General features: G+C 43.6%; 1 protein-coding gene across 15 annotated transcripts in view; it reads left to right on the top strand.

Annotated features, from left to right (window-relative positions):
- tenm3 (teneurin transmembrane protein 3) overlaps positions 1-23,136 on the top strand; it is an 861,875-nt gene that overhangs the window by 626,284 nt on the left and 212,455 nt on the right. For 12 of the 15 annotated variants that reach the window (XM_062995505.1, XM_062995514.1, XM_062995513.1 and 9 more), the window contains one exon: positions 17,892-18,035. The exons of the other annotated variants lie outside the window; for them this stretch is intronic. In XM_062995505.1, coding sequence (XP_062851575.1) covers positions 17,892-18,035 — 144 coding nt within the window. The remainder of the gene's footprint in view (positions 1-17,891; positions 18,036-23,136) is intronic. 15 annotated transcript variants of the gene reach the window in all.

Raw genomic sequence — 23,136 nt, 5'->3', positions numbered from 1 at the left:
AAGGATGGATGGTTAGATGATGGATGGATGGATGGATGGATGGTTGGATGATGGATAGATGGATGGATAGTTTGATGATGGATGGATGGATGGATGATGGATGGATGAATGAATGGATGGATGATGAATGGATGGATGGTTGGATGATAGATGGATGGATGGATGATGGATGGAAGGATGGATGGTTAGATGATGGATGGTTGGATGATGGATAGATGGATGGATAGTTTGATGATGGATGGATGATGGATGGATGAATGGACGGATGATGAATGGATGGATGGATGATGGATGGATGAATGGATGGATGGTTGGATGATGAATGGATGGATGGATAGATGGATGGATGGAAGAGTGAATCGATGGATGAATGAATAAATAAATGAATAAATGAATGAACAGATGAATGAGTTGATGGATGGATGGATGGATGAATGAATAAATGAATGAATGCATGGATGGGTGGATGGATGGATGAATGAATAAATGAATGAATGGATGAATGAACAGCTGAATGAATGAGTTGATGGATGGATGAATGAATGAATGAGGTGGAGGTTATAACTGGTTGATCTTGTTTGTTCTTGTCGGTTCATCTCTCTGGTTCAGAGTTTTTGTATTGAGCTCTTCCTCCCTCATCAGAAGCTCTTATCACATCACACACACTGATTTCCATTCAGTCACACACACACACACACACACACACACACACACACACTCACACACACGCACACACTCGCACACACACACTCACACACACGCACACACACACACACACTCACGCACACACACTCACACACACGCACACACACACTCACACACACCAGTGCTGCATTCTCAGCTGGTTTTACAGTGAGGGTGTGTGTGTGTGTGTGTGTGTGTGTGTGTGTGTGTGTGTGTGTAGCTGGATTGGTGTGGTTGTGAGGCCGGGTTCTGATTTAGTAAAGCGACTCACTGTAGCTTCCAGCATCAAAACAGCTGAAGCTGAGAAAACAGAGACTGGTTCATTTTAAACACGGGAGGATATTACAGAAATATTACTGAAATATTATAGAAATATTATACTTTTTTTTTTTAATGTAACAGAAATATTACAGAAATATTGCAGGACTATTACAGAAATGTTACAAACATATTATAGAAACATTACATAATTATTACATAAATATTATAGAAATATAAAAGAACTATCAGAAATTTTACATACATAATTTTGAAATATTACAGAAATATTATAGAAATATTTCAGAAATATAGAAATGTTACAGAAATATTACAAAAGTATTATAGATATTTTACAGAAATATTACAGAAATATTATAAAAAAAGTATAATGGAAATGATACACATCTATTACAGAAATATTATAGAAATATTATTAAAAATATTATAGAAATGATACACATCTATTACAGAAATATTATAAAAATATTATAGAAATGATACACATCTATTACAGAAATATTATTAAAAATATTATAGAAATGATACACATCTATTACAGAAATATTATAGAAATATTATAAAAATATTATAGAAATATTACAGAATTATTACATAAATATTATAGAAATATAAATGAAATGTCATAGAAATTGTACAGAAATAATTTTGTAATATTATATAAATATAACGGGATTATTACATAAATATTTGAGAAATATAAAGAAACTATCATAGAAACTTTACAGAAATATTTTTGAAATATTACAGAAATAGTATGGAAATAAAACAAAAATATTATGTGGATGGATGGATGAACAAAGGATGATGGTGGATGATGTAGTACAGTTGAAGTGGATCATGTAGTTGACCATTTAAATGAATTTACACGCTGGGTCTGCAGGCCAGCAACATGTGTAGAGCTGCTGGACAAAGGCTGGACGTTCTTCACCACCATTGACACCTTGACCAGACAGCAAATGTCAACATTAGCAGCACCAATGATAAATAAATACAATATTTTTTTACATTAGAGGAAGCCGTGTACAGTAGTGTAGCTCTTAATTCCTTCACGCTGGTATAAAACTGTACTGGAAATCCATCTGTTACCCAGCAGCCCCTAAACCGGAGGATTTCGGCTCCGTCTGCACCTGATACACGTCCGGGAACAAAAGACGACTTGTAGAACATGGTGTGTTTTCTTCTCCTCTCTCTGAGAGCTTGTAGCGCACTCGCGTAAACGTCGCCCCCTCTGTCCCGCTCGATATTCACACGGGACCGTTTTTTATTTCCTACTGGTGTTTGAAATGTCGGACCACCCATTCACCCGGGCGAGCCGATACAAATCAGCACCTAATGACATTCAGACACACACACACACACACACACACGGGGGAGGAAGTTGGGAAAAATGGGCTGCCGAGACACACATGTCTATACACTCCATGTCCTCAGACACACAGAGGGGTTGTTGTATGTGTCCCCCCCCTTCCCTCCCTCATCTGCCCCCCACCAACCCTTTCCTGCTGTCTCTTTTCTCTACCCTGCAGGTACCGGGGGCTATTTAATGCCCCGACTGCCCCCTACCAGCAAGCTTACAAAAACATTCCACAGTCCACAGAGATGTGAGCGCCTTCCACGATGTGAGCCAATCAGGATTTAAAGAGTGTTTTTTTTCTTTTTGGAAGGGGGGGGGGGGGTGAACAATCCCCAATTAAATTTAGGCCCGGTTTAAAGCCGACCCCCCCGGCCGGCACGTCAGGTTGGATGGACCCCGCCGACCCGGCCCGAATCCCCACAGTCAGTAGAATTTATTTTTCTATTTAGGGATGTAACAATGGTGCCACTCTATCTGAGTCATGTAGAAATCCTAATGCGCCGGTGCCCCCAGGGTTCTCCGCTTCAGCCTCTGTAGCAGTGAGGTGGGATTGATGGTAAATGAAAGAACAGAAGCGGGAGAGAGAAAGAGGAACGAGAAGGTGTGAACATTTTCTACACGGGTGAAGTGAGAGGGCCTCGTTCAGGGAATCTGTGTTCGGGAAACCGGGGGGGAAAGAAAATGCCTCTTTTTAGTGGTTGTAACAGGACCTGGGGTTTCAGTGTGTGTGTGTGCGTGAGAGAGAGAGAGAGAGTGAGTGAGAGAGAGATGAACGATAGCGAGAGGTGAAGAGAAAGGTGATCCTATTGAGAACAGATTTGGAAGTGTGTGTGTGTGTGTGTGTTAGTAGTTGTGTGCCTATTGGTATTTTTCTGTATTTGTAGGGGTGTGTGTGTGTGTCTGTTAGTGTGTATTTGTAGATATATGTGTGTATTAATAGTTTTGTGTGTACTGGTATTTGAGTATTTGTACGTGTGTGTGTGTGTGTGTGTGTATTAGTAGGTGTGTGTGTATTAGCAGTTGTGTGTATTAATAGCTGTGTGTAATGGTATTTGTGTGTGTGTAGGTGTGTGTGTAATAATAGTTGTGTGTGTATATTGGTATTTGTGTATTTGTACGTGTGTGTGTGTGTATTAGTAGGTGTATTTGTAGGTGTGTTTAAATGTATGTGTAGATGTTTAGGTGTGTGTGTGTATGTATTAGTGGGTGTGTATGAGTGATGAGTCTGTATTTGTACGTGTGTGTGTGTGTGTGTATTAATAGTTGTGTGTAATGGTATTTGTGTGTGTGTAGGTGTGTGTGTAATAATAGTTGTGTGTGTATATTGGTATTTGTGTATTTGTACGTGTGTGTGTGTGTGTGTGTCTTAGTAGGTGTATTTGTAGGTGTGTTTAAATGTATGTGTAGATGTTTAGGTGTGTGTGTGTATGTATTAGTGGGTGTGTATGAGTGATGAGTCTGTATTTGTACGTGTGTGTGAGTGTGTATTAGTAGTTGTGTGTGTATTGGTTTTTGTGTATTTGTAGGTGTGTGTGTGTATAGATTTGTAGATGTTTAGGTGTGTGTGTGTATTGTACGTGTGTGAGAGTGTGTTAATAATTGTGTGTTGGTATTTGTGCATTTGTACATGTGTGTATTAGTAGTTGTGTGTGTATTGGTATCTGTGTATTTGTAGAGGTGTGTGTGTATTGGTATCTGTGTATTTGTAGAGGTGTGTGTGTATTTGCAGGTGGGTGTGTGTGTATTAGTAGTTGTGTGTGTATTGGTATCTGTGTATTTGTAGAGGTGTGTGTGTATTTGCAGGTGTGTGTGTGTGTGTGTGTATTAGTAGTTGTGTGTGTATTGGTATCTGTGTATTTGTAGAGGTGTGTGTGTATTGGTATCTGTGTATTTGTAGAGGTGTGTGTGTATTTGCAGGTGGGTGTGTGTGTATTAGTAGTTGTGTGTGTATTGGTATCTGTGTATTTGTAGAGGTGTGTGTGTATTTGCAGGTGTGTGTGTGTGTGTGTGTATTAGTAGTTGTGTGTGTATTGGTATCTGTGTATTTGTAGAGGTGTGTGTGTATTGGTATCTGTGTATTTGTAGAGGTGTGTGTGTATTTGCAGGTGTGTGTGTGTGTGTTAGTAGTTGTGTGTGTATTGGTATCTGTGTATTTGTAGAGGTGTGTGTGTATTTGCAGGTGTGTGTGTGTGTATTAGTAGTTGTGTGTGTATTGGTATCTGTGTATTTGTAGAGGTGTGTGTGTATTTGCAGGTGTGTGTGTGTGTATTAGTAGTTGTGTGTCTGTTGGTATTTCTGTATTTGTAGGAGTGTGTGTCTATTAGTGTGTATTTGTAGGTGTATATGTGTAAATATATGTGTATGTGTATATTAACAGTTGTGTGTGTATTAGTAGTTGTGTGTGTATTGGTATTTGTAGGCGTGTGAGTGTGTGTTTGTAGATGTTTAGGTGTGTGTGTGTGTGTGTGTGTGAGTGTGTGTGAGTGTGTGTTTGTAGATGTTTAGGTGTGTGTGTGTGTTTGTAGATGTTTAGGTGTGTGTGTAAGGGGGATTGGAGTCCCTTATCAGATGAGAGGCGGGTATAATAAATATGCCTTACAGGAAACACACACACACACACACACACACACACACTGCAGTGCTGACCAGTGTGGATCAGAAGGTGCAGCTGAGCGGATCCGTTTACGACGGTCCGACACAACGACCGACAACAGTCGTTATCATCACATTTGTATAACATACAATAATAGTAAAACACTTTCTCTACATGTTCTACCACCTTCATCCTGGTCAGGGTCACAGCGGGTCCAGATCCCCAGAATCACTGGGCACAAATGCAGTAGCACGTCCAGAATAGTATGCCAGTCCATCGCAGGGTCTCGGCCACCCTCCTTCCCCCCTCAGACGGAGCCAATCACGTCTGTATGTAGACGCCCGACCAGCTAATTGATACTGCCAGGTTGCCACAGTTGGGCCCCTGAGCGAGGCCCTCAACGCCTTTATGTCTAGCATTGTATTCGGTCCTGGTTGTAAGTTTAATAACTTATAACTTATGTGGTGGTGGTGACGTGCGGGTATAAACTGGAATACATGTATAGTGCTGATGTGTGTGTGTGTGTGTGTGTGTGCTGGCAGTAAAGGAAAAAGTTCTGCTCAGAGTCCATCTCACCTGTCACACACACACACACACACACACTCACACAGACGTGGTGACTGACAGAACAGTGTGTGTGTGACAGCTTTATTTCAGATCAGATGGTTTCTCGGCAAGTTTGTCTGACAGCAGCTCACTAAGCCTCTCTCAGAGCGAGTGTGTGTGTGTGTGTGTGCGTGTGTGTGTGTGTGTGTGTGTGTGCGCACGTTGGAATGACCGTACCAGGCATTAAGCCTCCCGCGCTGCACCTGAGTCCTGCACTCGTTGCCTGATCACGTCGTGTCATGTTCACAGATTTCCCAGCATGCCTCTGGCGTGGTGCGCGGGACAAATGGCTGGAGAGGCGCGGGCGCTCCGCGCTGGCACCCCTCGTCGTTTTGGGATCGGGTTTTGTTCGTCTCGGTGTGGCCGGTCGCTCCGTCAGCGCCGCTTTGTCTTCATCTGCTGCTCGTCCGGTTTCGTCCAGCGGCTACGCGTCCAAATCAGCCGCCGTGGTGTCCAGTTTATTTTGCTGCACCATATTTCCAAAAGTATGTGGACGCTTGACGTGGACGTTTCTCCTGCTGTTTGAGTTCGAGCGTCTCATCGCACTCGCATCCAGTGCAAAGAGGTTTATGAAACCAGCCGTACAAATACGCTGATGCTTCCGAGTTTGTCCCAACACTTAAGGGAAGGACCTCGTACGTATAGCAGTCTGAAGGAAGTCCAGTGTCCTGCACAGAGCCCTGACCGCTCGTCCAGCTTCAGCCCCTAATGAGGGTAAATTCCCACAGTCAGGTGTGTGTGTGTGTGTGTGTATAAGGGGGATTGGAGTCGCTTATCAGATGAGAGGCGGGTATCAAAAATATGCCTTACAGGAAACACACACACACACACACACACACACACTGCAGTGCTGACCAGTGTGGATCAGAAGGTTGACTATTTTGTTTGTTTATTAGGATTTTAACGTCATGTTTTACACTTTTGGTTACATTCATGACAGGAACGGTAGTCATTCATTACACAAGTTTATCAGTTCACAAGTTTATATCAAGCACAGTCTTGGACAATTTAGTATCTTCAATTTACCTCACTTGCATGTCTTTGGACTGGGGGAGGAAACCGGAGCACCCGGAGTAAACCCACGCAGACACGGGGAGAACATGCAAACTCCACACAGAAAGGACCCGGACCGCCCCACCTGGGGTTTGAACCCAGGACCTTCTTGCTGTGAGGCGACAGCGCTACCCACTAAGCCACCGTGCCGCCCAGAAGGTTGACTAAATTCCCGAGGGTAAATTCCCACAGTCACACTCCTTCTTTGAGATGTGGAGGTTTGTTATTGCTGCATGGTCAGGTCTTTATGGACAGAAGTATTGGGACTAGGGATGCATCGATACCATTTTTTCCCAACCGAGTACGAGTACATGTATTTTTGTACTTGCCGATACCGATACCGATACCTATTTAGAATACTGTTTTTTTTTTTAAACAAAAACACACGTGAGAAGTGACGAGGGGTTTAATGATACCACGTCCAAAAATGCACGTCAACAAGTAGCGAGTGATCAAAGTGTTTGTGCGCTGATGTGATGAAATCAAGGAGGAAAAATAAATGAATCTGAGTGGATTTGGCAACACGAACAGCAGGGATTGTTCTGTAGTGAGTTGGAGAGTTGGAGTGTGTGTGCTGATGTATTCTGATATAAACTATATTATCCCCCCGTCCCACCTGTTTACACTCCTCTCCTGCATTTCCCCTCGCACCGTATCCTGCGTTCTCATTGGCTGTTCGACATGTCACTCATTCCCAGTCGCACATCTCAGATCAGATATCTGACGTGCTAGAAAACTGGAGCGCTCGGTGAGCCGGTCGGATCGAGTTGTTGGATAGTTCACACTTAGCGATCGAGAGCCGAGTTTTGATCGCCGAGCGAACGCCGACTCGCTCCTGAGCCGGCAAATCTAGCGCCGACCAGCCGCCGAGCGAAAATCAGGGCAAGAATCGTGTAGTGTGAACCGGGCGTAACGCAGCAACGTGCACTAGGTACACGGTATCGGATGTTTAGTATCGGAGCCTCGTTTGCGAGTACGAGTACGAGTTAATAAGCGCGGTATCAAGCAAATACCCGACACCAGTATCGGTACTCATGCATCTCTAATTGGGACACCCCTTCTAATGTTTGAATCTGTGTGTTTTAGCCACAGCAGTAGTAATCAATCAATTATACAAAGGAAACAGTTTAGGGAAGGCCCTTCCCTCTGTGCTCAAAGCAAGCTCTATAAAGACGTAAAGAAAAGCTCCAGTGTTCTGCACAGAGCTCGACCTCAGCGCCACCCAACAGCTCTGGGATGAACCGGAACCCCAACATACAAAAGCTGTCATCTTTTAACTAAACGGGCACAAATTCCCACACACAGACACACTACACAAGTCTTGAAGTCTTGTGAGAAGCTTCTACCTGATAAGAGCACACCGATGTCGCTCTGCTCTATTTTAATACGTTTATTTTTCAAACGGGACGTCCGACAAGCCCCTGCTCAGGTGTCCACATACTTTTGACACGTGTAAACGTTGATACGGACGGTACACACATGCTAGGTTTTCTAATAATGAATAGAAACAGACAGACAGACAGAGAGGGGATGATGGGACGGAGCCTTGTTGAGCAGCGAACGCTCGATGTTTAATGGTGTGATAGCGACAAACACACACACACACACACACACGTACACACACACACACACATGTACACACACACTTTCTCACATTCTCAAATAGAAGTGAGAGAAATCAGCTCGTCCACACTCACAACCGAAAAGCCTGTGTTTACTGAGGCCAATTAAAGGTGTGAAATGTGAGTGTGCTTGGCAGGTGAAGAGAGGTTATATTTATATATTTATATATTTATATACACTAATCAGCCATAACATTAAACCACCTCCTTGTTTCTACACTCACTGTCCATGTTATCAGCTCCACTTACCATATAGAAGCACTTTGTAGCTCTACAATTACTGACTGTAGTCCATCTGTTTCTCTGCATGCTTTGTTAGCCCCCTTTCACCCTGTTCTTCAATGGTCAGGACCCCCACAGGACCACCACAGAGCAGGTATTATTTAGGTGGTGGATCATTCTCAGCACTGCAGTGACACTGACATGGTGGTGGTGTGTTAGTGTGTGTTGTGCTGGTATGAGTGGATCAGACACAGCAGCGCTGCTGGAGTTTTTAAATACTGTGTCCACTCACTGTCCACTCTATTATACACTCCTACCTAGTTGGTCCACCTTGTAGATGTAAAGTCAGAGACGATCGCTCATCTATTGCTGCTGTTTGAGTCGGTCATCTTCTAGACCTTCATCAGTGGTCACAGGACGCTGCCCACGGGGCGCTGTTGGCTGGATATTTTTTGGTTGGTGGACTATTCTCAGTCCAGCAGTGACAGTGAGGTGTTTAAAAACTCCAGCAGCGCTTCTGTGTCTGATCCACTCATACCAGCACAACACACACTAACACACCAGCACCATGTCAGTGTCACTGCAGTGCTGAGAATCATCCACCACCTAAATAATACCTGCTCTGTGGGGGTCCTATGGGGGTCCTGACCATTGAAAAACAGCATGAGAGGGGGCTACAGTCAGTAATTGTAGAACTACAAAGTGCTTCTATATGGTAAGTGGAGCTGATAAAATGGACAGTGAGTGTAGAAACAAGGAGGTGGTTTTAATGTTATGGCTGATCGATGTATTTGCGGCTGAGTTTGTGGCTGCATAGCAGAGCTGGGATTCGAACCGACAATCTTCCGATTGATAGCTCAAAGCTCTACCCACTAGGCTACCGTTGTTCGAAAGCTGACAGACAGATTCCTTACAGAGGGTCACACTATGCTCTAAGTGTTCCTCGACCGGACAGCAGAGGTCACTATTTCAGCAGCAGTGATATGAAACCCAGTTTCATGTTTGTTGAGCGGTGGGTCAAAGCCGGGCGTCTAAACAAACTTGATTAACTTGAGAGTCCCTTTGTTTTCAGACAGACCCATAAACTGTGGTCATTTTCTTCATGTCCACTTTCCTGGCGGTGTTCTTTGTCCTCCGGTACCGGACCGCCTGCGCTTGTGCCCGGTACCTGGCCGTGGTCCCCGGTGGCGGTTGGTAAAAGCCTGAGGCCGCTGGAACCTGTGTGTGTGTGTGTGTCCAGTCCTAAATCCCTGTCTGATCCAGGCTCCGCTGGGGAGGATAATGAAAACGCTTTAGGGGAGTAACGGCCCAAAACGCTCACCGCCAACACTGCTAGGATTAATACGGAGGGATTAGCGCTCTCGGCGGTACCTTCACCCGGCGCTAGCAGAAAAATGAGAGGTGACTCATTGGTGGCGGGTCATTTTACACCGGGCGGCTACGACATAGCCAACACACGCCGACGTAGTCAAGGTCAGCCCGCTCAAAAAGGATGATTCAACATTAAACACCAACATTACCCAATGAAATGTGAGCATTCACCATCAAATACCAACATTCACTAATTAAATGTGATTATTCAACATTAAACACCAACATTACCCAATGAAATGTGAGCATTCAACATTAAACACCAACATTACCCAATGAAATGTGAGCATTCAACATTAAACACCAACATTACCCAATGAAATGTGAGCATTCAACATTAAACACCAACATTAACCAATGAAACGTGAGCATTCATCATCAAACACCAACATTTACCATCAAACACCAACGTTAACCAATGAAATGTGAGCATTCAAAATTAAACACCAACGTTAACCAATGAAATGTCAGAATTCACCATCAAACACCAACATTCACCATCAAACACCAACGTTCACCATCAAACACCAACATTCACCATCAAACACCAACGTTCACCATCAAACACCAACATTCACCATCAAACACCAACGTTAACCAATGAAATGTGATTATTAAACACCAACGTTAACCAATGAAATGTGATTATTCAACATTAAACACCAACGTTAACCAATTAAATGTGAGCATTCATTATCAAACACCAACATTCACCATCAAACACCAACATTTACCATCAAACACCAACATTTACCATCAAACACCAATGTTAACCAATGAAATGTCAAAATTCACCATCAAACACCAGAAGGGTAATCGGAAGGTTCTTGGTTCAAGCTCCACATCGGTCAGGTTAGCACTGTAAGGCTCGTCATCATGGCCCTTAACCCTTAATTGCTTTTCGGGCCATCATGTGCTTAATACATGTGCTTCGTGTGTGGTTTGTTATTTTCCACCCTTTTTATTTATTTATTTATTTATTTATTTAGTTATTTAGTTAGTTATTTAGTTAGTTAAATAGTTATTTAGTTAGTTAATTACAGGTTAAATAAAATTGAATGGAATCTGAGTAAAGCCGTGCAGAACAGCAGCACCAGTTTGTTTATGTTGGTTGGAGTATTTGGGGTTTTTTGTTTTGTTTTGTCGTGTTTCTCAGTAATTTCTCGGCCCGTCACTCGCGGTTCTGCAAAACAAACCAAAACACGCCGACGCGATCACAATCGAACCCTCAGCCGCCGGTGCTGTGATGGTTTGTGTGGTTATTACAGTCACTCAGCGCTGTGGTGAGGTGAGGAATCACTTCCAGATTCCTGACCCGGCTTTTTTAATCATGTTTTAACTCCAAACTCAAACTCGTGAGGATCGAGATGGTAAATATACGACCGCAGAACGAGCCGCGGTCACCCGCCGAGCACCAGCGTCCCCGGGCACAGCGACGGTGTAATGAAGGACCGGCGGCGTGGAAATCGTCGCCTTCCTTTATCGATTTCTCTTCTCTATTTTCCGGCACGTTGAGGAAAAGAAAACCGGAGCGCAGATCGATCCCTGCATACAGAATCTGGACGTGTCGCTCCAGCAGCCGTTGTTTTTACTCAAACTTTCTCTCTCTCCTCTCTCTCTCTCCTTTCTCTCTCTCCTCTCTCTCTCCTGTTGCTCTCTCTCCTCTTGCTCTCCCCTCTCTCTCTCTCCTCTCTCTCTGTGAATACTGTAGCTGTTTTGCCCTCCGGTTCTTGTTTCCCGGGCCACGGTGTTGTTTTATTTTATTTTTTCTCCCAGGGTGACTGTCTGGGCGCTGTGTGAAATTAGCGCCTGAATGCCGGCAATGTAAAGAGGCAGGATTAGCGTCGCTCACGCGTCTCTCGAAGACAAATTAGCCGCTCATTCATCTTAGTTTTGGCTGTAGGAACCGGACGGGTGAAAGAAGGCGGCGTTTACCAGCACAAAGGAGGAGAAAAAGTACAGGAGAGAAAACAGACGAGCCGCCGAACTGCCGCTCTCTGGATCTCTTACCTTCTTTATAGCAGTCGCTCTGTCCACACATTATGAAACTGTCGCAGATGTTTTTATCAGTGTTGTCCAATAAATTACGTCTTTCCTTCCTTCCGTCCGTCCGTCTTTCTCTCATCTTTTCCATCCTTCCTTTATTTTTCCTTCCTTCTTTCTCTCATCTTTTCCTTTTTTCCTAACTTCATTCCTTCATTTTTCTTTCCTTCCTTCCCTCCTTCCTTCATCTTTTCCTACAGTCAGGCATCCCAATACTTTTGGCCATGTAGTGAACCACAGATGTTATTTAAGCTTACGTTTCATAACAGATTTGGAACTTCAATCTCTCTTTGCATTTTGTTAACACACTTACAATAGCATGCAGTACAATCTGTGTGTGTGTGTGTGTGTGTGTGTGTAGTCGGTTGACCCCCCTGTTTTTGGCAGGATCTCAGTGGAATCTGTTCAGATCTCCGTCCGTTTGTACTCGGTTTGGCTCGAGCTCGGTGGATTTCTACATCTGACCCCCCTTCCAAATGTTCAAACTGGCACCAGACACACATTTAGAAATTCACACCCTGTATTGCCAAAAATATGCGGACACGTAACAAATAGCCGGCTGGACATGCTGTTCCGAAACCACGAGCACGTATCTGGAGTCTCGCCATTCTGTATCATGCGCACTCGTGTGTTTGGATTTGATCTGATCTTCTGCTGGTGTATCTTCAGCTTCCTGGAATAGCCGCGTCGAACCCGAACCTGATCGAGTCGTGTTTGTTATTCCACCTTGGCTCGAACCCTCAGAAAATTCCTTCAGCTCAGTTCATCTCAGCTCTGGTTCTCATATCCAGTAGCCGACAGCAGGGCCAGTTTAGACCCCGGTTGTCGTTCCCACCAGGTTCGCTGCTCGTCTTGTTCAATTCAAGATCAAGACCAGCGTCATCGGAGGATCTAACGGGTACGAGGTCCAGAATCGGCCTTGACGAGCGCCTCTAGGTAGACGAGGGCCGGTCCAGGCGGCTACAGGAAGCCAACGGAACGCCACCTGATGCCAAGTTCACACCACATGACTTTTGGCGTGTTCAGATCGCGGCACAGTTCACACCACACGACTGGATCTCTTGTAGTCGGGAGTCTTTTAAGTCATCGTGGTTTTCATGCCACACCAGTGTGTTTCAAACCCTGGGTCACGACCCTTGGCACCAATAAGTGGCACTTAAACTGGCACCAGACACACATTTAGTGGACACTTAACAAATAGCCGGCTGGACGTGCTGTTCCGAAATCACGAGCACGTATTTGGAGTCTCGCCACCATTCCTGTGGGAATTTGTGGCCATCTGTGATGTGGAGATGTAGATGTACGGTGAACTTAAGTGGCACTCAATTGACTAAGACTGTAGCTAATTGTGCAAATTTTAATGCACTTTGCCCTTTAACAGTGTCCGGCCCGCATAGATAACATGGCAGAAGAGTCACTGGGTGCTACCAGCCTGGCTGAGCGCTCAACAGACTAATAGTTAAAGTGTCTGAATGAATCGGAACATCAACTGAAACGTTCAGCGCTCAGCGCTTGGGTCGAGTCCGATCGAGAGCCGATTTTCAAGCCCTGTGCGAATGCCGATTTGCCTCCGAGCTGGCACATCTGTTGGCAAAAAGTGGTCCGGACCTGAGCTGCCAGAAGACCGGACCAGACCCTGAGCGGCTTCCATGACTGCCGCCTGGTGAGGTTGTGCTTTACCTCGGTCTAGCCTTCTTTTAGAGGCAGTTTGGAACCCAGTGGTGGGTGCTGCAGTTGTTGTGTTGTCCACGGCTGAGCTGTGTTTGCACAGTTAAAGTCGCTTCAGTTTAGCACGTTTTACTTCCAGCGTTTGGGGATGGAGGGAAACCTGGGTTTGCATCAGGAAAGGACCCAAACTGTGCCATGTGAGCGTTGTGTGCCACGTGTGCCGGCAGTGCTCGGTGTTGGTTCTAGCCGGCCGCTGTAAGCTGAACTTGATTGAATAAGAGAAGCATTACGGCGGAGCTCTCTCGCTCTCTCTCGTGCTCTCTCTCGCTCTCTCTCTCTTCTCATCGTCTGACTCACGCCGAGCATTAATACCGCACTTCACACCTCCATGAAGGGAACCCCCCGACCTCTTTTCCTCCTTTTAAACCTTCACGCCGGCGTAAATCAGACGGCCACGCCCGACACGCCCGGATTATTTGTTTTCTAATGGAGGACGAAGGTGCACTCGCGTGTTTTTAAATGCACCCGCGTGGGTGGCGAGCTAACGACGTTCCGTCCGTCTAACCTCATCTAGCCTTACACGTTCAGCCTCCTCCGCCCGCTTCCGAACGTCCCATCAGCGCGGCCAATCGTTGTAAATCCAATCGTGCCGTGCCCGAGCAGGAAAAGAACGGCTAGTAATGGCGGAATTATGGATCCCCGCTCGTCCGTGCAGGCCTCGTCCCAAATTCACTTAAAGGGGAATCCGTCTTCATTTCTGTGACGTTGATGTGTCGGCGGGATGCTTAGGGCCATTTGTTTAGCGCGTGTGTGCGTGTGTGCGTGTGTGTGTGTGTGTGTGTGTGAGCGTGTGTGTGTGTGTGTGTTAGATCGATCGAGGGAGGATGAACTCATCCTAAAAGGAGGTGTTGGGTGAAGAGAGGATGAGATAACAGCACCATCATCATTATCCAACCAGAGAGAGAATAATGATCACCAAACGTCACAGAGAGAGAGATCAGTGATAAACCTGAGCCTGAGGATCAGGAGAACTCATACAGACCAGAAGAACTGAAAGAGAATTGAAAAGAACTGAAAAGAAAGGTAGAAAGACAGAAAGAAAGAACAAAGTGAGAGAAGGAAGAAAAGAGAAAAATAAGAAAGAAAGAAAGAAAGAAAGACAGACAGAGAGACAAACAGAAAGACAGAAATGAAGGAGAAGAACAAAACAGAACTGAAAAGAAAGAAAGAAAGAAAGAAAGAAAGAAAGAAAGAAAGAAAGAAAGAAAGAAAGAAAGACAAAAAGAACAAAAAACTGAACAGAAAGAAAGAAGACAATGAATGAATGAAAGAAAGACAGACAGAAAGAAAGACAGACAGAAATGAAGGAGAAGAACAAAACAGAACTGAAAAGACAGACAAAGAGACAGACAGACAGTAAGACAAATAAATGAGAAGAACAAAACAGAACTGAAAAGAAAGACAGACAAAGAAAGACAGACAGACAGACAGACAGACAAAGAAAGACAGACAGAAAGAAAGACAGACAGAAATAAATGAGAAGAACAAAACAGAACTGAAAAGAAAGAATGACAAACAGACAGACAGAAATAAAAAACAAAAACAAAAAAAACTGACCAGAAAGAAAGAAAACAGACAGACAGAAATAAAGGAGAAGAACAGAACTGAAAAGAAAGACAGAAAGACAGACAGAGAGAAAGACAGACAGAAAGATGTAAAGCCTCCACTCGAGCGTCCAGAGAAAGAAAAACAGAAGCTGTGAGACGTGTTAAAGACAGAGGGAGGACAGGAGAAGATAAAATCTGATACATTTTGTGTTTGAATCTCAGAGGTGCTGTCGGCCGTCCGGGCGCCCACACAGACACGATCGGCTGTCCAGTGTTTTCATCTCCCCACCGGCGGCTCAGAAGCCTGTACCGCTCTGATCGCTCATCTGGGTTCTGAGGAAGCACGTGAGCGCCGGAACAGAAGCGGCTGTGATCGGATCTCGGTGATCCTCATTTCCTGAGGTCATTAGCGGCGGCGTGTCGGACAGCTACTTCACTTCCTGCCGCCCGGCGTCGTCAATTATCCGTCCTTTCATTTCATTTCATTTCATTTCATCTTCTGTTCTGCTCCCGTCATTACAGAGGAAAAATAAGTCTGATCTTTTTTTGCTTATAAAGCTCCTAATTAGGGGGACGGGGGGACGGGGGGACGGAGGGGGTCCGGGGCCCGGTATCGGATTGGCATTTTCAGGAGGTGTGATTCACTAATGAAGCTCACACCACGCCGAGCTCCTCCGTATGAGATTTATCGATCCCGGCTCGCGCTCCGGCTCAAGGTCGGCATTAAATATTTACAACTTCATAATTATCAACAGCGCGTCTAATTAATCACGCCCGCCCCGCCCCGCCCCGCGCCCGCTCTCACGTTTATCCAATCCCCGAAAAAATCGATACCCCTGCATCCTGGCATCAGTCAGACTCCGGGTACCAGAGCTTTTAATAAAGCGCTCAGAACGGCTTCAAGCTGCAGCGCATAAAATACTAAATAAATATACGACATTATTTCTGCTGCTGGAGAGCATTTCTACTGTGCAGATTTTGGAGTGTGTCTGTCGGGATTTGTGCCTATTCGAATAATAGAGTTAGAAAAGAAGAGAAGGCCTGGTTCTGCATTGCATTATGGTCAAAAGTTTGTGGACACCCTTTACATGGACACTCAATTATTTTTGGCATCCCTGGATTTGGGAACACGACTGCAGGGATTCACTTCCATTCATCCTCATGGGGGGCGTTCGTTTATCATTCAGCCGCCACAAATAGTTGGACACGCTTGTGTGTGGAACAGTGGGCGCAGGGCAGTCTTTCATAGGGCTGCACACCCTCACTCATTCATACCTACAGATAATAAAAAGCAGCCAATCCACCTTTTGAACGTTTACAGTACTCACAGTTAACCCAGACTGACACGTGGAGAACATGCCAAACCTCTTACACACAGTCACCAGACGTAGGAATAGAACCCAGATCCGTATGACTCATATTGATGTGCAACACCCACCTGTGCCACATGCATAGCCTTGTTGTGTTTATATAAGTGGTGTACACCAAGAGAACGACACCGGTCTGAATGCTTGCGCACTCACTCAGTCACTCACTCTCTCACACACACACACACACACACACACACACACACACACACACTCACTCCCTCATACACTCACTTATTCACTCACACACACATTCACACATTCACTCATTCACACACACACACACACTCACTCATACACTCACTCACTCACTCACACACACACACTCACTCACTCACACTGAATAGAGATGAATGGATGAACTGATTGATGCTCAGGTGGTCCGGACCATCATTTCTACTTTATTAGGCTGTCTGTTCCATTCTGCTGTCCAAGAACAGCTCTGACAGTAAGTTATGGTGTGTGTGTGTGTGTGTGTGTTTGAGAGAGATAGAGAGTGTGTGTGTGTGTATGTGTGTGTGTGTTTGAGAGAGAGTGTGTGTGTGCGTGTGTGTGTGTAGCTTGTTGGTTGATGGTAATATGAATCTAATTTGAGCTCCTGTCATCGAGCAACATAAAACAAACTTGGCAGCCGTGTGTGTGTGTGTGTGTGTGTGTGTGTGTGTGTGTGCGCTCATGAGATGTCAGTTCTGTAAGTGACCCACCATCAAGACAGACAGACAGACCTAGAAAGATGGCCAAAAGTTTGTGGACACCCTTCACTTGGACACTCGTTTCTCTATTTATAGGGATGTGCTCAGACCTGACTCACAGTCGTCATTCCAGATCATCTTAAAATTCTTCCACACTGAACTCACAAAACTATATATTTGTTATAGTTTTAGGGTTTTGCTTCATGCTCACACACAACAAGGCCTTCCCTAAACTGTTGCCATACATTTGCGTGTCTATAATCAATCATGGTATCCTTTACTGAATCTGAGGAGTGTGAATGAACAAAAACATACGTGATTAACTAGTACAGATTTAAGAAAGAGAGAGAGAGAGTGAGAGAGAGCAGATTTCCACGGCTTCAGGGTCCAGTAGTGTTGTGCTTTACGTCCCTGGCATTGCACACTATGATCTTAGGCTTGTGTGTAGGTGCTAACCCAATAGATGCTGCTTCCAGAGGCACTTCAGTCCGGTGTTGTAATATTATGTGGCTTCATGACCGAGCTGTTGTTGCTCCCGGATGTTTCCACTCTTCCACACATGCTCGTGTTCCGTCTGTCTGTCCCTCCTCACCATCATCGTCTCATTTTATCATTTTGCATCAATTTTAAATTTCATTTGCATTTCATTTTTGTTTATTTCCGTTCTGTTTCTGTGTGTGTGTGTGTGTGTGTGTGTGTGTGTGTGTGTGTGTGTGTGTGTGTGTAGGTGCTCCCATGCCATCCCCTCCCTGTAATCCATCACCCGATCACTCGCCTCATGCTCAGCCCCCCCACAGTGACCCGGACCCGGAGCTGGACGACCCTCTCTCACACACTTACTCTGCAGAGCTCATACACACCGCAGCCCAGGGTAAGGGCGACGACCGTTCATCCGTTCATTCATCCATTCATTCTTACATTCAACCATGTAATCATACATTCATCCATCTATCTTTACATACATACTGTACATAAATACATCATCTATCCATTCATCTATGAATTCAACCATTCATTCATCCATTCATTCAACCATTCAATCATTTTACCATCCATTTATCATACATTATTCCATTCATACGTCCATCATCCATCCATCTGTACATACATTCATTCATTCAATCATCTATTTATACGTTTATTCAACTATCAATTCAACCATCCACCCATTCATTCATCCATTCATTTATCCTTATATACATACATAAATACATCATCTATCCATTTGATCAATCAACCATTCAACCATCCAATCATTCATTCAGCCATTTATCCAACCATCTACCTATCCATTTATCATACATCAATCTATTCATACGTCCATCATTCATCCATTCATCCATCCCTAAATATGTACATACATACATACATACATTTATCCATCCAATCATCCATCCATTCATTCTTACATACATACATCATCCATCCATCCATCTCTAAATTCATCTATCAATTTAATCATATCTATCCATCCATTTATCTTTACATTCAACCATTCATCCTTACATACACTCATACATTCAACCAACCATTTATTTTATTCAGTCATCTTTTCAACCATCCATTAATTCATTTATCCAACTGTTCAACCATTTAATCATCCATCCATCCTTACATACACACATTTATCCATCCATTCACTCAATCATTCAACCATTCATTCATCATCCATCCATCCATCCTTACATACACACATTTATCCATCCATTCACTCAACCATTCAACCATTCATTCATCATCCATCCATCCATCCTTACATTCAACCATCTCATCATCCATCCATTCATTCTTACATACATACATATATCATCTATCCTCTCATCTATGAATTCATCCATTCATTTAATCATCTGTCCATCCATTTATCCATCCTTACATTAATCCATCCATCCATTCATCTATTCAATCATTTATCCATCTATTCATCCATACATACATACATCATCCATCCATCCATCTCTAAATTCATCTATCAATTTAATCATCTATCCATCCATTTATCTTTACATTCAACCATTCATCCTTACATACACTCATACATTCAACCAACCATTTATTTTATTCAGTCATCTTTTCAACTATCCATTAATTCATTTATCCAACCGTTCAACCATTTAATCATCCATCCATCCTTACATACACACATTTATCCATTCAACCATTCAGCTATCAGTTCAACCATCCAACCATTCAATCATTTAACCATTCATTCATTATACATCAATCCATTCATATGTCCATCATCCATCCATCCTTACATTCAACCATCTCATCATCCATCCATTCATTCTTACATACATACATACAGTGTATCACAAAAGTGAGTACACCCTTCACATTTCTGCAGATATTTAAGTATATCTTTTCATGGGACAACACTGACAAAATGACACTTTGACACAATGAAAAGTAGTCTGTGTGCAGCTTATATAACAGTGTAAATTTATTCTTCCCTCAAAATAACTCAATATACAGCCATTAATGTCTAAACCACCGGCAACAAAAGTGAGTACACCCCTAAGAGACTACACCCCTAAATGTCCAAATTGAGCACTGCTTGTCATTTTCCCTCCAAAATGTCATGTGATTTGTTAGTGTTACTAGGTCTCAGGTGTGCATAGGGAGCAGGTGTGTTCAATTTAGTAGTACAGCTCTCACACTCTCTCATACTGGTCACTGAAAGTTCCAACATGGCACCTCATGGCAAAGAACTCTCTGAGGATCTTAAAAGACGAATTGTTGCACTACATGAAGATGGCCAAGGCTACAAGAAGATTGCCAACACCCTGAAACTGAGCTGCAGCACAGTGGCCAAGATCATCCAGCGTTTTAAAAGAGCAGGGTCCACTCAGAACAGACCTCGCGTTGGTCGTCCAAAGAAGCTGAGTGCACGTGCTCAGCGTCACATCCAACTGCTGTCTTTGAAAGATAGGCGCAGGAGTGCTGTCAGCGTTGCTGCAGAGATTGAAAAGGTGGGGGGTCAGCCTGTCAGTGCTCAGACCATACGCCGCACACTACATCAAATTGGTCTGCATGGCTGTCACCCCAGAAGGAAGCCTCTTCTGAAGTCTCTACACAAAAAAGCCCGCAAACAGTTTGCTGAAGACATGTCAACAAAGGACATGGATTACTGGAACCATGTCCTATGGTCTGATGAGACCAAGATTAATTTATTTGGTTCAGATGGTCTCAAGCATGTGTGGCGGCAATCAGGTGAGGAGTACAAAGATAAGTGTGTCATGCCTACAGTCAAGCATGGTGGTGGGAATGCCATGGTCTGGGGCTGCATGAGTGCAGCAGGTGTTGGGGAGTTACATTTCATTGAGGGACACATGAACTCCAATATATACTGTGAAATACTGAAGCAGAGCATGATCCCCTCCCTCCGGAAACTGGGTCGCAGGGCAGTGTTCCAGCATGATAATGACCCCAAACACACCTCTAAGACGACCACTGCTTTATTGAAGAGGCTGAGGGTAAAGGTGATGGACTGGCCAAGCATGTCTCCAGACCTAAACCCAATAGAACATCTTTGGGGCATCCTCAAGCGGAAGGTGGAGGAGCGCAAAGTCTCGAATATCCGCCAGCTCCGTGATGTCGTCATGGAGGAGTGGAAAAGCATTCCAGTGGCAACCTGTGAAGCTCTGGTAAACTCCATGCCCAGGAGAGTTAAGGCAGTTCTGGGAAATAATGGTGGCCACACAAAATATTGACACTTCAGGAACTTTCACTAAGGGGTGTACTCACTTTTGTTGCCAGTGGTTTAGACATTAATGGCTGTATATTGAGTTATTTTGAGGCAAGAATAAATTTACACTGTTATATAAGCTGCACACAGACTACTTTTCATTGTGTCAAAGTGTCATTTTGTCAGTGTTGTCCCATGAAAAGATATACTTAAATATCTGCAGAAATGTGAGGGGTGTACTCACTTTTGTGATACACTGTATATCATCTATCCTTTCATCTATGAATTCATACATCCATTGAATCATCTGTCCATCCATTTATCCATCCTTACATTAATCCATCCATCCATTAATCCATCCATCCATTCATCTATTCAATCATTTATCCATCTATTCATCCATACATACATACATCCGTACGTACATACATCAGTTATCCATTCAACCATCTATTAATCCATCAATCGTTACATACATCCACACATACTTATATCATCCATCCATTCAACCATTCATTGAACCTTTCATCCATTCATCATACATCTATCCATCCATCTACTGAAGCACCCACTCATCCACCCAATAATCCCTCTCTCTCTCTCTCTCTCTCTCTCTCTCTCTCTCTCTCTCTTGTTCATTATTACCGTTGTTACCTTCTCTCCTCCCGCCGTCCTCGTTCGCTCTCTCTGACGTGGTGCTGGTGTCTAATCTCCATCCGTTCTGCTCATTTGCACCACAGAACAGCCGCTTCTCTGTCTGCCAAATTGGATTTGTTCCAGCATCAAACTGCTGCTGATGTGGAACCCGGAGCCGGTGACTTCAGGGGCCCGAGGGGGAGGGGGGCATCAGGGGGTTTGAACAGCACCGCTGAAAATATGATCTAAATTAATATCACAAACATCGGCCTGATAAAGAAACGTCCACCACAGCTCTATTACCATCCGCACAGCTCCATCGCTTGGAGGCATCGTCATCCTGGAGGAGACTACTTCTGTCAGGATAAAAATGTCCCATTCGGCAGAAGCTCGATCCCAAATCACCTGCAGTTTAGACACTATACAATCCAAGCAAGAGTCAGAAATAAGAGCCTCACTCAGGGGCCCGACAGTGGCAGCTCGGCTGTGATGGGGCTTGATCCCTTGACCTTCCGATCAATAGTCCATTATCTTAACTGCTGAGCCACCTTCAGCCCGACTCCCTTATCAATAACGTGTGGTTTCTTCCACTAGGGGAGCAAGTGGGTCCAAACCCTGCAGACTAAACACCATGGTGGTATGTTTACTGGGTTTACTGGGATCTACTCGGAAGGTCTCAGGGTCCCGCCCCTTTATAGGTCCGTACCAACCGCTTCATCCTGGTCAGAGTAGCTAATAATAATAATAATAATAAATAATAATAATAATAAATAATAATAATGTTAATATACAAAATAAATAATAATAATAATTAATAATGAAGATATAATAAAATTATTAAGAATATTAAAAATAAAAAATAAAATATTAAAATATAATAAATATCTAATAATAATAGTAATAATAACAATAATATAAAAGTTATAATAATAATAACAAAGATAAAGATATAATAAAATTATTAATAATAATAATAATAATGAATAAAAAAATATTATATCATATTATACAGGTCCTTCTCAAAAAATTTGCATATTGTGATAAAGTTCATTATTTTCCATAATGTAATGATAAAAATTAAACTTTCATATATTTTAGATTCATTGCACACCAACTGAAATATTTCAGGTCTTTTATTGTTTTAATACTGATGATTTTGGCATACAGCTCATAAAAACCCAAAATTCCTATCTCAAAAAATTAGCATATTTCATCCGACCAATAAAAGAAAAGTGTTTTTAATACAAAAAAAGTCAACCTTCAAATAATTATGTTCAGTTATGCACTCAATACTTGGTCGGGAATCCTTTTGCAGAAATGACTGCTTCAATGCGGCGTGGCATGGAGGCAATCAGCCTGTGGCACTGCTGAGGTGTTATGGAGGCCCAGGATGCTTCGATAGCGGCCTTAAGCTCATCCAGAGTGTTGGGTCTTGTGTCTCTCAACTTTCTCTTCACAATATCCCACAGATTCTCTATGGGGTTCAGGTCAGGAGAGTTGGCAGGCCAATTGAGCACAGTAATACCATGGTCAGTAAACCATTCACCAGTGGTTTTGGCACTGTGAGCAGGTGCCAGGTCGTGCTGAAAAATGAAATCTTCATCTCCATAAAGCTTTTCAGCAGATGGAAGCATGAAGTGCTCCAAAA

Source organism: Trichomycterus rosablanca, chromosome 5 (assembly GCF_030014385.1).
Source record: "Trichomycterus rosablanca isolate fTriRos1 chromosome 5, fTriRos1.hap1, whole genome shotgun sequence".
In the NCBI taxonomy this organism is placed as follows: Eukaryota; Metazoa; Chordata; class Actinopteri; order Siluriformes; family Trichomycteridae; genus Trichomycterus; species Trichomycterus rosablanca.
The sequence above is the reverse complement of the archived record's forward strand: the minus strand, read 5'-3'. Positions and strand labels throughout refer to the sequence as shown.